General features: G+C 40.5%; 2 protein-coding genes across 5 annotated transcripts; one reads left to right on the top strand and one right to left on the bottom strand.

Moving 5' to 3' along the window:
* Positions 1-494: 494 nt before the first annotated feature.
* Positions 495-13609, top strand: LOC144389780 (amine sulfotransferase-like). Its single transcript, XM_078095561.1, has 8 exons — positions 495-751; positions 3114-3267; positions 3826-4037; positions 4555-4681; positions 4797-4839; positions 12388-12439; positions 12552-12732; positions 13389-13609. Exons 2-8 carry the CDS (start codon positions 3117-3119, stop codon positions 13511-13513), a joined length of 891 nt encoding a protein of 296 aa, XP_077951687.1. The 5' UTR covers positions 495-751; positions 3114-3116; the 3' UTR covers positions 13514-13609.
* On the bottom strand, positions 5224-12154 carry LOC120825470 (uncharacterized). 4 transcript variants are annotated; one of them, XM_078095558.1, is made up of 10 exons: positions 12015-12154; positions 10704-10800; positions 10345-10494; positions 9860-10065; positions 9568-9704; positions 9338-9431; positions 8780-9109; positions 8412-8574; positions 8211-8297; positions 5224-8082 (listed from the first exon to the last, which is right to left on the bottom strand). In XM_078095558.1, the coding sequence occupies exons 2-9, from the start codon at positions 10795-10797 to the stop codon at positions 8221-8223; spliced, it is 1251 nt and encodes a 416-aa protein (XP_077951684.1). In that variant the 5' UTR covers positions 10798-10800; positions 12015-12154; the 3' UTR covers positions 5224-8082; positions 8211-8220. The 4 variants fall into 4 exon arrangements, with proteins under 4 accessions (XP_077951684.1, XP_077951683.1, XP_077951681.1 ...); XM_078095557.1 differs by having other exon boundaries at positions 8211-8328; XM_078095555.1 differs by having other exon boundaries at positions 8211-8338.
* Positions 13610-13742: the final 133 nt, after the last annotated feature.

Here is a 13742-nt window from a genome sequence, read left to right on the forward strand (position 1 = left end):
GGTGCAGCTGTTTGTGTACAGGGGGGAATGGAGATGTTGTTCTTAGAATGGGGAACAGGTGGTGCCTGAACTGCATTTGACCCAGATAGTGCTGCATCTTTTCGCAACATGTTCGTGTGCTGGGGTTGTGACTTGAAATACATGTTTGTGCAATCTGGCCTTTAAGCGGCCTTCACCCATTATTACTATGAAATTTATAGTAGTAAGTGTAATTTCATTCTAGCGTAAGCGTGCATGTTTATATTTTAATACTCAACAGAACCCTGTCAATGTTGCCCTGCGATTGGCTGGCGACCAATCCAGGGTGTACCCTGTCTATCGCCCGAAGTTGGCTGGGATAGACTCCAGCCCCCCCGCGACCCTGTGTGCAGGATAAGCAGTTTGACAATGGATGGATGGATGGATGGATGGATGGAGAACCCTGTCAATGGATCAGTCTGTTATGTCTTATTTTCAATTTATTTCCGTTTGTTAAGAAAAGGTCACCGGGACCCTCTGAGTGCCTGCTCAAACCATGGATATGCCGTTGTGTATATGTATAAATACATTAGGCATATTTTAACATTTGTAACAGCAGACTATCTCTATCTCTCTGTCTCTCCGAGGGGGAGGAGGAAGGAGGTAGGAGGTGGAGTCGCTGGCACGCTTTTGGAGCAGTGGGCCCGATAAAGCGGAGTTTGTGCGCGCGTGGTCGTGCAGAAGGATCGTGCCATCGCTGCTCGTGCGTCAGACTGAGGAGCCGCTGCAGCAGGTACGCGACACGTTGGCGGCTGTGCGCGCTGAACGCCGTGCGAGTTTATTTATGCCGTTTGAACTAAAATTGAGAACAAACATTTCTTTCATGCACAAGTCAGTTCAGATTTTGAGCGTGAAACGTATTCTTTCCAGACGACAGTTATGGAGCCAAATCCAGGTCAAAGGTTTTGTTCATTTGATAAACAAACGTGAACCTGAAAGGTTTTTTTGTTGAACAGTGAAAAATAACAATAACAACAATGTATTCAAAATAAAAATAAGTGGACGAAAAATATTTTCGGGATGAATATAGTTTTTGGGAATAATATATATTTTTTTTCAATCTTCACTTATATTTATTTTTTGATATTCACTCTATAATATTTTTCGGTTGCATATTTTATATTTTCAGATTCAAAATATTTATATTTTCACTTTCAGATCTTTTTTTCTGCGTTCGAATCTTTGTTTTTTCACATTCGGACTTTTGACCATGATGTGGCGCAGGGGGCGGGCATCAAATGGCATCAAATGGCATCAAATGTGAACTTTTAGGTTCACGTGAACTTTTAGGTTCACATTGTTTTTCAAATGAGAACTTTTGACCTGGATTTGGCTCAATAGACGGTCACGTACGATGGTTTATATTAAATCCACCAGATAATGCACCTCTAAACATAAAATCTCAGTAAACAATTGAAAAATTCAAAACAACACAAAAAGTATCAAAGTAATCGGTGCCATTAGTTGTTTTTGTTTTTGAACTTGAAGTGCAAGGTTTTTATATATGCTTATTTATAATTTATAATTTATAATAATAATGCATTTTGAAGAATAGCCATGAACTAAATGGTTATTCACGCTGTTCGCTTTACTGTTAAAATGATATGTAGACTAGTATTTAAGATTCGTATCAACCGGCAGGGCAATACCTAAAACTGCAACTCACAAAGGATTCTGGAATGTCCCAGGCTGTGGTTTATGGGATTGATTTAATAGTGTAATTTAAATATCGGAATATTTAGCCATTTCTAATTTGGTCATTTCCTAAATTACCTGATTTAACAACTAATAAATGGGAAATCGAAGAGGCTCGTAGGTCGTTGTGATGATTAGAGACAATGTTGTGACGGGTAAGAAGGCGGGTAAATATATTGTTAATCTGCTAAAGCTGGTTGGGTGAATTTGGAGTTTGTCACAATTAAATGTTGCGTAATGTTCAGGGATGATGTGGATGTGGAATGATGTAACACACTCCGTTTACGCACCTCTGGAGTTTTGGAAATGGTGTTTACGCACTTTAAAGTTCCCCGCACCTTGTATTCTGCTGTTAAAATAATCCCATATCTATTTGGTGTCATTTTAAAATACCTAAAAATAAATTCCCTTTTATTGAACGCGCGAATCACTGTCTCGCAGCTGCGGCGGCTCCACCAATCAGGATGCACACACAAACACACACACACACACACACGTATTACACGGTTAAGCTGTAACACAGTGAGCCCATTTCCAGGAGCCTTCATCTATTTTTCCGTCAGGTCCTACAGAGGTCCTTTCTTTTGTCTCTCCCTTCAACCCCTCAATTTAGTGAGGCCTACACATACTTAATGGATTTCTTTGAATTTACTAAACTAAACACATTTATTCACTGTCATTGATTTGATATGACTAACTGATAACATCATGGAATAGAGCCAGGCTAGCCAAAGCGTTGCGTCGCACCGCTCCCATAATATTTCTTCATGGAATGCAGCTGGGTTCTGACAGCTTGATTGTGTGTACTTTATTTTTCTAAATGCATTGCTTAGTTCTTGACTCATTTCTTTGGTAATAAATGGGAGTAATTGAATCTGTGGTGAACAATCAATGTTTCTGATGTACGAGCCACATTCTATGAATGCAATTTTCTAATGTTATTCTTTATTTGTGTTTCTGTGGGCATGCACGGGTTGACTTGTATCAAAACCACTGCATCATATTTGCTTTGCAATAAATTGGTGTGTGTTTGTGTTGGCGTGTGTACTGAAGTTGAAGTTCCATCTCAGATGCATCAAACCCTCCATCATAGTCGTTAATTTCAATAATAAAATAAGTTTGAAAGTCAAACAGTAATCTACCAGAATGCAGGGCGCATGTACAGCACTGATATAACATTTAAGTAGTTGTAACGTGCACGTTTCCATCACACCTTTTTTATAATGACAATAATTCAGATGCATGATAGACAACACTTTTAAAATTGCCCATGAACAGCTATACGTGTCGCAATCTTGTGCAGACATGGTGGCAAAATACTCTTCTTCACAAGCAACAGAACAGAAGCAACATTGATAAAAGAGGGCTATTAAGACCAAATGTCCCTTATTTTGTTTTAGATCATGGACGTAATTGATGACAAGAATCATGGCCTAGTGTCACACAAAGGCTTCCTGCTGATCAAAGGAACTCATGATCCAGATGCGGTTGACATGATTCGTAACTTGGAGATAAAAGAATCTGATGTGTTGGTCGTCACATACCCCAAATCAGGTGAGGAAAACAAAGATTTGAGATCCCTTTTGTGCTTTCTTCATTTGAAAATGTGTCATAGGTGATTAGATTACAAGAGTACAACACTAAATACAATAGTTAATTATTGCTTAATTGTTATCATTTTGCAGCAAGTGCCTTTCTAAAGCTTCAAAGGTGCACAACCAAGTGCCGGGTCACACTAAATACGTAATTCATCACAGACGCCATTTGTTTTTCCCTGTACAGTGTGATCATGACCAGCCCTACCCTGTGTCTGATTGGCTAGCACTCCAAGCCTTCACTGGTCGGGGGGGGGGTGGGGGGAGGGTTAGGTTTAGGAGGGAGATCGGTTGGGGTAAGAAAATCTGGTTAATAGAACAGAATTCTGGCAGAGCAGGCAGGGTGAAGGCGTTTTAATCCTGTGTGTTGCATATTGATTTCAACAGAGAGCAGGGTATGAAATGATGGTGTGTTTTGTGAAAAGAAACCAGGACAGAGGCCCATAAAGGACAGGAGGTGAGAGGTGTGCTTCCGCCTGGGAGATGCAAATAAGGCCCATCTTCTCTGTTTTGATAGGGACCATCTGGATGCAACAGATCCTGCTGCTGCTTGAGGCGAAGGGAGATCTGACAGCCATCAGCAAGCACGTTAAATTCTCCAACGCTGAGTTGGTCCCCTGGATCGAGGTGCAAACAGAGGCATTTATCAAGTCTCGGTCACCACGGATGACAGTCAGCCATCTGCCATTCTCGTTATTACCTTCCGCCCTGAGCCAGAAGAAAGGCAAGGTAGGCAGCTCTCTAGCCAAGTGTTTTCTTTTTCATCCATCCATCCATCGTCAACCACTTATGCTGCACACAGGGTCGCAGGGGGGCTAGAGAAAGAAGCCTGGAACATTTATGAAATGCTTGCAAGTAAGAGACAGAATTGACACACCTGCAAGTTCATCAAGATCCTCCCCTCTGGCTTTGAGTTATATAGTTTTAAGATAACACACACACACACACACACACATAATGGACAAGATCTTCAACTGTTCCTCAAACAAGGCAAAACGTGTTGTTAATCTGACTGCGTACAGGTCCCTTTGTTTTGCACTTTTAACATAAAACATTACACCATGAGTTCCTGTGAGATTATCTGGACAATGACGCACAAATCATCTTGACTATCAGTTGACCGGGCTCACAAAGTATCTCTCAGACTGCTACAGGTCGATGAGGCGCTACAGGCTTTTATGTATTATTATTGTTTGTGTTGGGGTTGTTCTCCTAAACACTCACACCCAGGCTGTTCCGTTTTCAGGTGATCTACGTGGCAAGAAATCCCAAAGATGTCCTTGTATCTTACTTCCACTTCCATAAGGTTGGAAACATGTTGGAAACGCCGACGGACTTTGACGACTTCTTTGAAAAATTCATGAGAGGAGATGGCAAGTTCTTCAGTTACTCACATGATGGCATTAGGTGCTTGTGGCACGTTGTCACCAGTGCAGCTCAAGGTGAACGTCTAATGTGGCGATAACATGTCTGTCTTCTCCTTTGCAGTATTTGCTTCCAGCTGGTTTGAGCACATCAAGGCGTGGTACACAGCAAAATGGACAGACTCAAATTAACACTATTGTAGTTAATTTTAACACTTTTAAAGTGTCCCATGGGGTCCACACTACACAGTGTCAATGTAACACTTTTTAAAGTGTTGCCATTTTAACACTGTTATAGAGTTAATTTTAACTCTTATATAGTTGAAATTTAACAATACTCAAGCGTTAGTTTCTCAACACCAGTGGGTAGTGTTAGAAATTAATACTCATCGGAGTCATTAATTAACTCTTATAGTGTGATGTGCATACTATAAAAGGAGTTGCCCCATTAACACTATAAAGTGTTATTGCTGCCCCCCCCCCGCCCCCCCACACCAAAAAAAAATCTCTAAATGAAATGTCAATAATTAGAAATACGAATGACAAGTTCACTACTTTAACATTTTTATTTCTTCAAATGCATCAACATTACCAAATCTTTTTTCATTGCTGTACATTTATCTAAATGTAACAATAAGGCACTATGTATGCTCTTTGACTATTGTCATTAGAGCATTGCTTGTCAAATGGTCTAAAATAAGTCAGTGCCTTCACAGATATGACAGAAAACACATTCATTTGGTCTTCTATACAGTATGCACTAAAGTGGTCATCATAGTACATTGTTTGTACATTACAGGATATTATGAAAGCATGCTGTTCATGTATTATAATATCACAGATCTTTTTGAACACAGGAAGATCATCGGTACATCCAGTGCATAAGTACAACCCAACCTGGTACTCAGTACCGTAATATCTGACCCACCTTGTACTTGTAACATTTGAACAGGCATCCAAATGTAATGTCTCACTAATTTCTTTCCCACCTTGCAAGTTGCAGATGTTTTTGGATGATGTAGGACCAAATTCAAACCTTCTAAAGCAATAATTTTCATAGTTAAATGCCAATTGACGCTGATGTTGTTTCACTAATGATTTAGTGAGATTCTTAAAATTTTTGCCACATCTTTTGAAAAAATTGTGTTTAGCTTAAAATTGCATGCACCACATATGGATAAGAGGGCCAATTTTTTGTATGCATCTAGGATAGTGTACCATCAAGTGGTGCTTGGGAATCAACCTCTTGTCAGGAAACAATGCTTTGAACAGAGTATGGTGATCACAGATCAGATGTTTCAAGTAGCATATCATTCCATCAGTTATGGTGTAGGAAAACACTATATTGACAATCTGGATCAAAAGCAGCAGAAAGTTCCAGTAACTGTTATTCTTTTCAATGACATCACCAAACATTAGTGGAGCGTTACGCAGGAGACACCATGACTGGATGGCATTCAAACCTAGATCTTTGCTCTTATCATCCATTTTTATCCCACTTGGTTTGTTTCTACGCTCCGTGTAACCATAATTAAAGCTCTGTATCCTGTTTGACAATGTGTTCAAAGAGATATAGCCCTGTTTAACAAGGTACTCAAAATTCAGCTTTAGTTCGTACTGTACTACACCCTCCAGCAGATTGTGCATTATGTCAACAGCATAGTTGTCAGTGCAATGGAAATACTGTAAGGAGTTGAGCACACATGACTTTTTAACACCATATATTGACCGCAGTTCAGGATTTTCATTTAGTGCCTTACAATGTTCAGTATAAAGCTCTTTGGAACGGATAATTAACCCAGGATGATCTTCAGTAAATATAGATTGAATTTCTTGCTTACTGATTAAACAAAATCTACAGAAATGGGTTGCACTGAATGATTCCACAAACCCCAACAAGCCATTTAAAGCCAAATTATCTCCCGTTACTTGAATAACTGAGCCAAACAATGGTTGTTCAAAAGAAGGAAGCTTTAAGCCTTTGGTTTCTAAAAATTTCAGATCATCAATAAGAGGCTTTAGTATCACATCAAAACCATATTTTTTCAGATCTTCAGAATGAAACAGAGCTGCCAGATGTACATTCATCAGTACTGAGTTACACTTGGGTGGAAGATTTTTTAAAGTAAAGTAGACACAACCTAGTTTGTGGATCCCCTTTTTGGAACCGAGAGGGTTAGCCGTTTCAAAGTCATCGTAATATAGTAGAATCTGTAGTGCATGTTTTTGCTGTGAGAACAGGGCATGGTTTTGGCAATATGACCCATCATTGATGTCTTTGTAAATGCCAATTTCACTCTGTTTGTCCCGTAGAAAGCTTTCTCTTACTTGGTCATTTTTGAATATGGATTTAAGTGTACTCAGAATGGGTACATACGTACACTTGTCCGTTACAGGAATCTCATTGTATACCCCTGTTATTCTATCTCTGCGCAAATCCAGCCTCACACCAAGGACACATTCTTTAGGTTCAACTATTTCCCATTTTTCATTATAATATTTACGCCTTTTTGACTCTGTGTTTAATGCTGTAAAAGGATTACCTAATTGATCAAAACAATTATCTATTCTGGATCCTGGAGTGTCTGAACTTGTATTTTCAGAAGACATTGTTTTAAGAACAGCATTTTTTGCCTCACTTTTAACATCATTGACAACTTCTTCCATTGAACAAACAATCGTTTGGACAGCACTTTCAGAGAGACCTGATGCTTGCAAATGCGCAACAATTGATCCACACATTGACGATAGTTGACTTGTATCAACAGAGCTTTCTGACTTTTGCAAAGTGGCAACAACATTTGGGGAATCACTTGAACATTCCGCCTCACATTCTCGCTGAGTAGAAACATCATGAACAATATCAATCTCTTGATCAACCTGACTATGCACCTTGGTGAGGTGCTTTCGGAAGCCACTATAAGTACAAAATGATAATGGGCAATGGAGCTCTCCACATTTTAAACGCAACTTTTTGCCAGGATATAAACCATGTTGGAATTTTAAATGTTGGCAAAGAACCACACACGTTTTGTGGTGTGTTTTACAGACAAAACACATGAACATCTTCAAGGCTGTTTATCGGTTACAGCACTTCGCTGCAGCAGTCGTGCTCGGAGTTCTTTAACACGCGGGCTCTCCTTTGCTCTTCCGACATCGATGTTGTATATAGTGGTTTGGATGAATGTGTAAAAATTACAAAGAGCTTCGTCATATGAGAGACTGAAGACGTAGTGAGCTTTGAACAGTTCATCAAAAGCTGCTACTGATGTGTGTGCCTTGCACGGGATTGGTTTTCGGTCGATAATAAGGTAGAACCTTTGGATATTCTTCTTTTGCTCACCGATGCAAAGGAGGAACGGTTGTCTTGCGTCGACACTCTCAAGGAAGGTAGTAATACTGGCTCCTTCCTGTAGGTCAGTTAGGAGACATAAATTACTATAACATCTTGATCACATTTCTGCAGATATACAGAGCAAAACTGTCTCAGAATCCCAACATCTATTCAGGGATTCTTGGTGTAGGAACTTTTGCATACCTTAAGATATCTAACAAGATGGCTGGTTGCTTGAGCTGAACTGATCTTGGCAGTTTTTTTCTGGCCCCTTGAAGTTGGAGGGAGTAGCTGCAGCAGCAAAAGGATTGAAGACATATCACTGTCCCATCCTAAAGGCATAAAAAATGTATTTATTTAGTATAACACTGAAATATATATTTAAACAAAACTTTTTATACTGACCATTGTTCTCTTCAGACTCAAATTCAGTTGCCGACAGCAACTCATCCATATTCGTTGCAGTCTTGCAGTCTGTGATGATGTTTGGCTTGAAGAAAGTTGACCACTTGGACAGGAACTTCTGAGACACTTCGTCACCAAACATCATTGAGAAATCCTGGTCGATCTACAAACAAGGAAAACAATATTTTAATATACAGGTTCAAGCATACATGACAAAATGAATGAAAGGTCAAATACTGAAATGGAAGATTGAAAAGAAGATTAAAGAGATTATAGTATAGTGCAGACAGATATTATATTGTCCTGCACTGGACTATATTACTGTTCTACACAGGACAACTACAACCAAAGCAAAAGAGTTTTCTTACCAATCCAGGTACATCAAGAAAACGAGGGAACACATCCAGGACTGAAGATGATGCATCATCCCCAACCATCTTCTGTCGATACTGGAAAGTCGCTCTCATCTTCTCTTTGACCACAGATTCATCGCTGGAATGTCTTATTGTAGATATCGCCTCCCTGCACTCCTCACCAAATAGCTGTTGGCAGGTTGACAGAGATTCTCGCCTGGTTTTTGGACCATCCTGAAGAACGGTCTTGGAACGACCCCGCAAGCCAGCAAAGGTGTTGCGTTGAACCGTCTTGATCCTCCATGAAATGAAGCCGGTATTACCCTCAGGATCATAGTAGTGTTCCTTTTTAAAGAAAGACCCAAACAGAGGCATCTCATGCTTCAATTTAAGAATAAGTTACTCAACACAAAAATTGTAGACAGTGAATAGACTGCAAAACATTTTAAAAAACAGGTTGAAAATGCAAGGGTGAGCAACCTACAAAAACTCATCTGAAACAAGATGAGTACAAACTAGAAAAGTGAAGAAGATATTGAAATCACACTGATTTGGTTTTCAGATATAACTTACATATCCAAGTTTGGAGAATGGATCACGGAGGTATGGAAAAAGAGTCACAATTCCCAGTGCATAATTGGTCCTTACACTTGACGGTGGAACCCTCCTTTAAAAATAAGTCATAGTTTACTTTTAAGCATGTATGTTTTGTAAGAATAAATACACCTTTACCACTCATACAGAACAGCATTATTTAGCTACAACACATGACATGACATAACCAAGTGACTTGCAATTCTTACCCATGTAGCTCTACCATATCTGCAACCAGGATGTTCACCATTTGTTTACGGGTCGCATCAGTTAGTGTTTTAGTCTTGTCATACTCATTGAAGACTTCTTCACCCTTTGGATTGGCCCTCAGAACACCCTCAACCATCTGCCAAGAAATATTACATTGTTATGGCACGCTTACGGTAATTTAGTGTTTTTTTTTTAAAGAATTTAACTTTTCTAATGACATTACTTGATACTGCGAATACATTTACAAAAAAACCTAATTTAGGATTTCAAATGCATTTATTCAAAGCTTACCTGTTTTGCTTCATTCTGGTCCATTAACCCTGTTGGGTTCCTCCTTTTTCTTGTGGACTCCAGAATAACGGTGGAATCAGATGAATGGGATAAAGCTGGGGATAGTGCAGTCTGTGCCACTACCAAGGATGAATGGGATGAAGTTGGGGACAGCGATGTCAATACAGAGGAGGATGCTTGATCTGCAACCAGCTCAACATCCAGATCTACAAAATGGCAGACAGAACAAAGACAATTAACATGTACCTATCAGTAACAAAACAATCTCAATCTTAAATAAAGCATTTAAAAAGTACTAAGCATATTATATTCTTCCTTAATTACTACCCAGTGATAGATCATATGTATTTAAGACAATGATCAGTAGTATATCAAATTATAGCATAGGTTGAGGTCTCTCAAAAATATATTTCCGACAAAACACTGTGCTTTCTACTTGACGTTGTCTGTGATACCTCATCAAACCCCAGCCTTCACATCCTTACCCATTACTGGTAAAGGGACCTTGAAGGTCAGGACACCCGACTTGACAAGCTCATCAAAGATATCTCCATCCACCTCTGTTCCTGACATATCTGTGATGGTGAACTGGCCCTCACTGAAGCTGTCTGGCTGCAGACTAAACTTGTCGTTCACTAGAAGAATAAAAAGTATTAGTATAAAGCAATAACAATATGAATTAGGCATGGAGATTTTTTTCATGTTTGGACAAAGCCATTTTGGTCATTAATATGCTAATAACACTAGTACTTTTGACCTCTTTATTCAGATAATTTTTAAATTGAATGTTCAACTACAGTGAGAACAGTAATGAATGCAAAATATATAGCCATAAACTACAAACCTTCTTGAAGGAACATATCAAATTGAAAAAATCCATCAGTCTCTGGAATTTTCACGTATTTTAGGACCCCTCCAATCTCCACTTTAGCCAACATTTCCTGTAAAATGATAAAGAATAAGACAGATTAAAACAAGTCCAAATAGGAGCCAGTCATGCCTCTCTAAAACAAGTTTTTAGCACATGAAAACAACATGAATTAGCACAGAAATAGTAGTCTTTGATCAAAGCCGATTAAATTTCCACTTGTCCAGCAGCTCTTTAGCTGAGTCAGTCGGTAAAATAAAAATACCCACGTGCGCTTGTTTTAGGCATTATCATAAAACACCAGCAGAAAAGAACAGCTTAGCTAACCTCAGCACGAAGCAGAGCTGCAGAGCTTTAACGTGTAATTCTGCCTAACGTTAGTCAAACTGCAGTTTCTATGCACTTGCGCTCTTGTCAATGTCAATTTAATGCATTTAGCATGGAATAAATGCATTCGATTGTGAAGAGCTTTGCACGCGCTGTAACTGGTGGCGTCAGGGCTCTCAAGTGTTACCCACACATCGTATTTCTCACGCTGAAAAAAAAGACCGCGCTGGCTCCCCTCCAACCTGCCCGACGGTGTCTGTAACCGTAACCGCTGCACGTAGTGTCCACGCCCGGTCAGCCGTAGCGTTCAGTCCTCCCCGCCCCCCCCCCCCCCCCTCTTCAAAACTTGAGCCCTGCGCGTTGAGTAACTATAAGCACAGTAAAACGTATTTGAGAAAAGAGTCCTTCAGATTAACTTTCCGATAGTAACTTTATATTAACTACCCACACTTCTGATAATCAAAATGTAATTTAGATATACATATACCCAGTCCTCTATGAGAATATTTGCTTCCATGCAGCTAAGACGTGGGAACCGGTTCTGGCTCTTAGCTAGCCAGCTAACTAGCATTTTTTTATTTGAAAGAATGTTGGCATTACTAAAGTACCGTCACATAACTTAACGTTACATTGCCAAACTCTAAACACTCAACAGGAATTCAATTCTATTTTGCTCACAGCCAGACTCGATAGACCAATAATCAGAAAACGTGTGAAAGTAGAAGAAAAAAAATCTTGCTAACGTTAGCTTGCCAGTTACCGTAGCCTACAGTAGTTTGTCCGCTCTGGGCGTAGGTTACGGTTGCTAGCTAGCTGACATTAGCCTGGCTGGAGTAAAGGCGGCAGCATAACAGTTAACCTACATTACAGCGGCTATAAATGTATTACTAATGTCTAAATATATGTCCATCTGTATATAATAATAGCACTCATTAGGTTATCTAATTAACTGTTACTTACCGACACAATGCAACACGTTTTCTTCAATTTTGAACAAACTGTCCTCGAAAACGTTGTGCTGCTCGTTGCTCCAGTTGAGTTGTGCAGGTAAATTACTTGAATCCCGCCAGATTGTTGCTCTCACGAGATTATTGTTCGCGCGATGCCAGAGGGTAGTCACTCCTTACACCCGAGCTGAGAGACTGACGACCCATAGAGTTGGTTTCACAATAACAGTAATAACACTCCATTTTGACACCAACTCTTTTGTGGTGCAGTGTGAAATCAAACAGATTTAACAACATACAGATTTAGATCAATTCCAAATAGAGTTCGATTGACTCTATCTTTATCAACACCAGAAATTTAACTCTGCTCAATTTGCTGTGTACCTGCACAAGGATGATATAAACATGCTGTTCCTCACTTACGAAGAGATGGTTAAAGTAGGAGCCGCATTCATTCCTCCCTGTGCTTGAATGTGCTGTAATGTTGGAAGTTGTAGGCTTGTGTGACGACGCATCGGTCTGTTAAAAATACCCTGCTTTGTATGTTCAGGACCTGCATTCCGCAGTGGAGAGGATTGCCTTGTTCCTGGGGTCAGCGCTGACCGACGAGCAGCTGGCCGATGTAGTGAAACACGCCACCTTCAACAACATGAAGAAGAACCCACAGGCCAACTACGAGCGAGTACCAGGTCGCCTGCTCAGCCACCACCAGGGCACATTCTTGAGGAAAGGTGAGCAGGGTCACTGCTGCAGATGCATGCAGGAGGAGCCGGAGACAAAGGATGAATCTTGTGCAGCAGCTGTAGAGAAGATCCGTGTCATTTTGTAACACGCACACAAGAGGGGGGGTGGTTAGCACTGTCGCCTCACAGCAAAAAGGTCCTGGGTTTTACTCCGCCCAGTGGCCTTTCTGTGTGGAGTCTGCATGTTCTCCCGGTGTCAGCGTGGGTTCTCTCTGGGTTCTCCGGCTTCCTCCCACAGTCCAAAGACATGCTCTGGGGATCAGGTTAATTGGGGACTTTAAATTGCCCGTAGATGTGTGAGTGTGAATGGTCGTGGGTCTCTGTGTAGCCCTGCGATTGGCTGGGAAGGACTCCATAAGCGGTTTGACAATGGATGGATGGATGGACACAAGAGGGGAATGACTGCTGTACTAATGCTCTATATCTCAGTGTTTAGCACACAGGTTCAGCATTTAGCGGCACCTTCATTTTAAAACAATATTTTGATCCAGATTTTAACGTGAAATATCATTGCACTGCTTATGCCATCCGTTTGGGGATTACATGTGCATATGGTGATGGGAATAGGCAGACTTACAATACGTTTGAGGACTGAGGACTACAACCTTTTTCTTTTTCCTCCCATCATGTACTGTGGACACCAGGCACCATCGGCGACTGGAAGAATCACTTCACTGTGGCCCAGAACGAGAGATTTGACGACACCTTCCACAGAGAGATGGCAGACATTCCTCTGGATTTTATCTGGGACATCAAAGACGTTGCGTGATCGGTTGTTTGTCGCATGACAACAGAAAGGAGAAGATGGTTGCAGCTTCATGAACACCAGGCTCTGCAGAAAAAATAAAACCCCTCTTTTCCGTCATTATGCCTGTGCTTTCCTGCAGTTTCCCAGTGTAGTGTTTGCGTTGTGTGGGTTTATACACCAGACCTAACACAGTTTGATTCATATCCACGGGCGTTTATTCTCCGGCTCTGGCTTACACGTTACCGTTTGC

This window comes from Gasterosteus aculeatus, chromosome 20 (genome assembly GCF_964276395.1).
Source record: "Gasterosteus aculeatus chromosome 20, fGasAcu3.hap1.1, whole genome shotgun sequence".
NCBI lineage: Eukaryota > Metazoa > Chordata > Actinopteri > Perciformes > Gasterosteidae > Gasterosteus > Gasterosteus aculeatus.

Coding starts and splice junctions, on each gene's coding strand:
- LOC120825470 (XM_078095555.1), bottom strand. CDS start 10,797: ATGTTGGCTAAAGTGGAGATTGGAGGGGTCCTAAAATACGTGAAAATT. Junction 8,339..8,411: donor TGAGTCTGAAGAGAACAATG/GTCAGTATAAAA, acceptor TTATGCCTTTAG/GATGGGACAGTGATATGTCT. Junction 8,083..8,210: donor ATCTTGTTAGATATCTTAAG/GTATGCAAAAGT, acceptor ACTGACCTACAG/GAAGGAGCCAGTATTACTAC.
- LOC144389780 (XM_078095561.1), top strand. CDS start 3,117: ATGGACGTAATTGATGACAAGAATCATGGCCTAGTGTCACACAAAGGC. Junction 4,682..4,796: donor AAAATTCATGAGAGGAGATG/GCAAGTTCTTCA, acceptor TCTCCTTTGCAG/TATTTGCTTCCAGCTGGTTT. Junction 12,440..12,551: donor CTTACGAAGAGATGGTTAAA/GTAGGAGCCGCA, acceptor TTGTATGTTCAG/GACCTGCATTCCGCAGTGGA.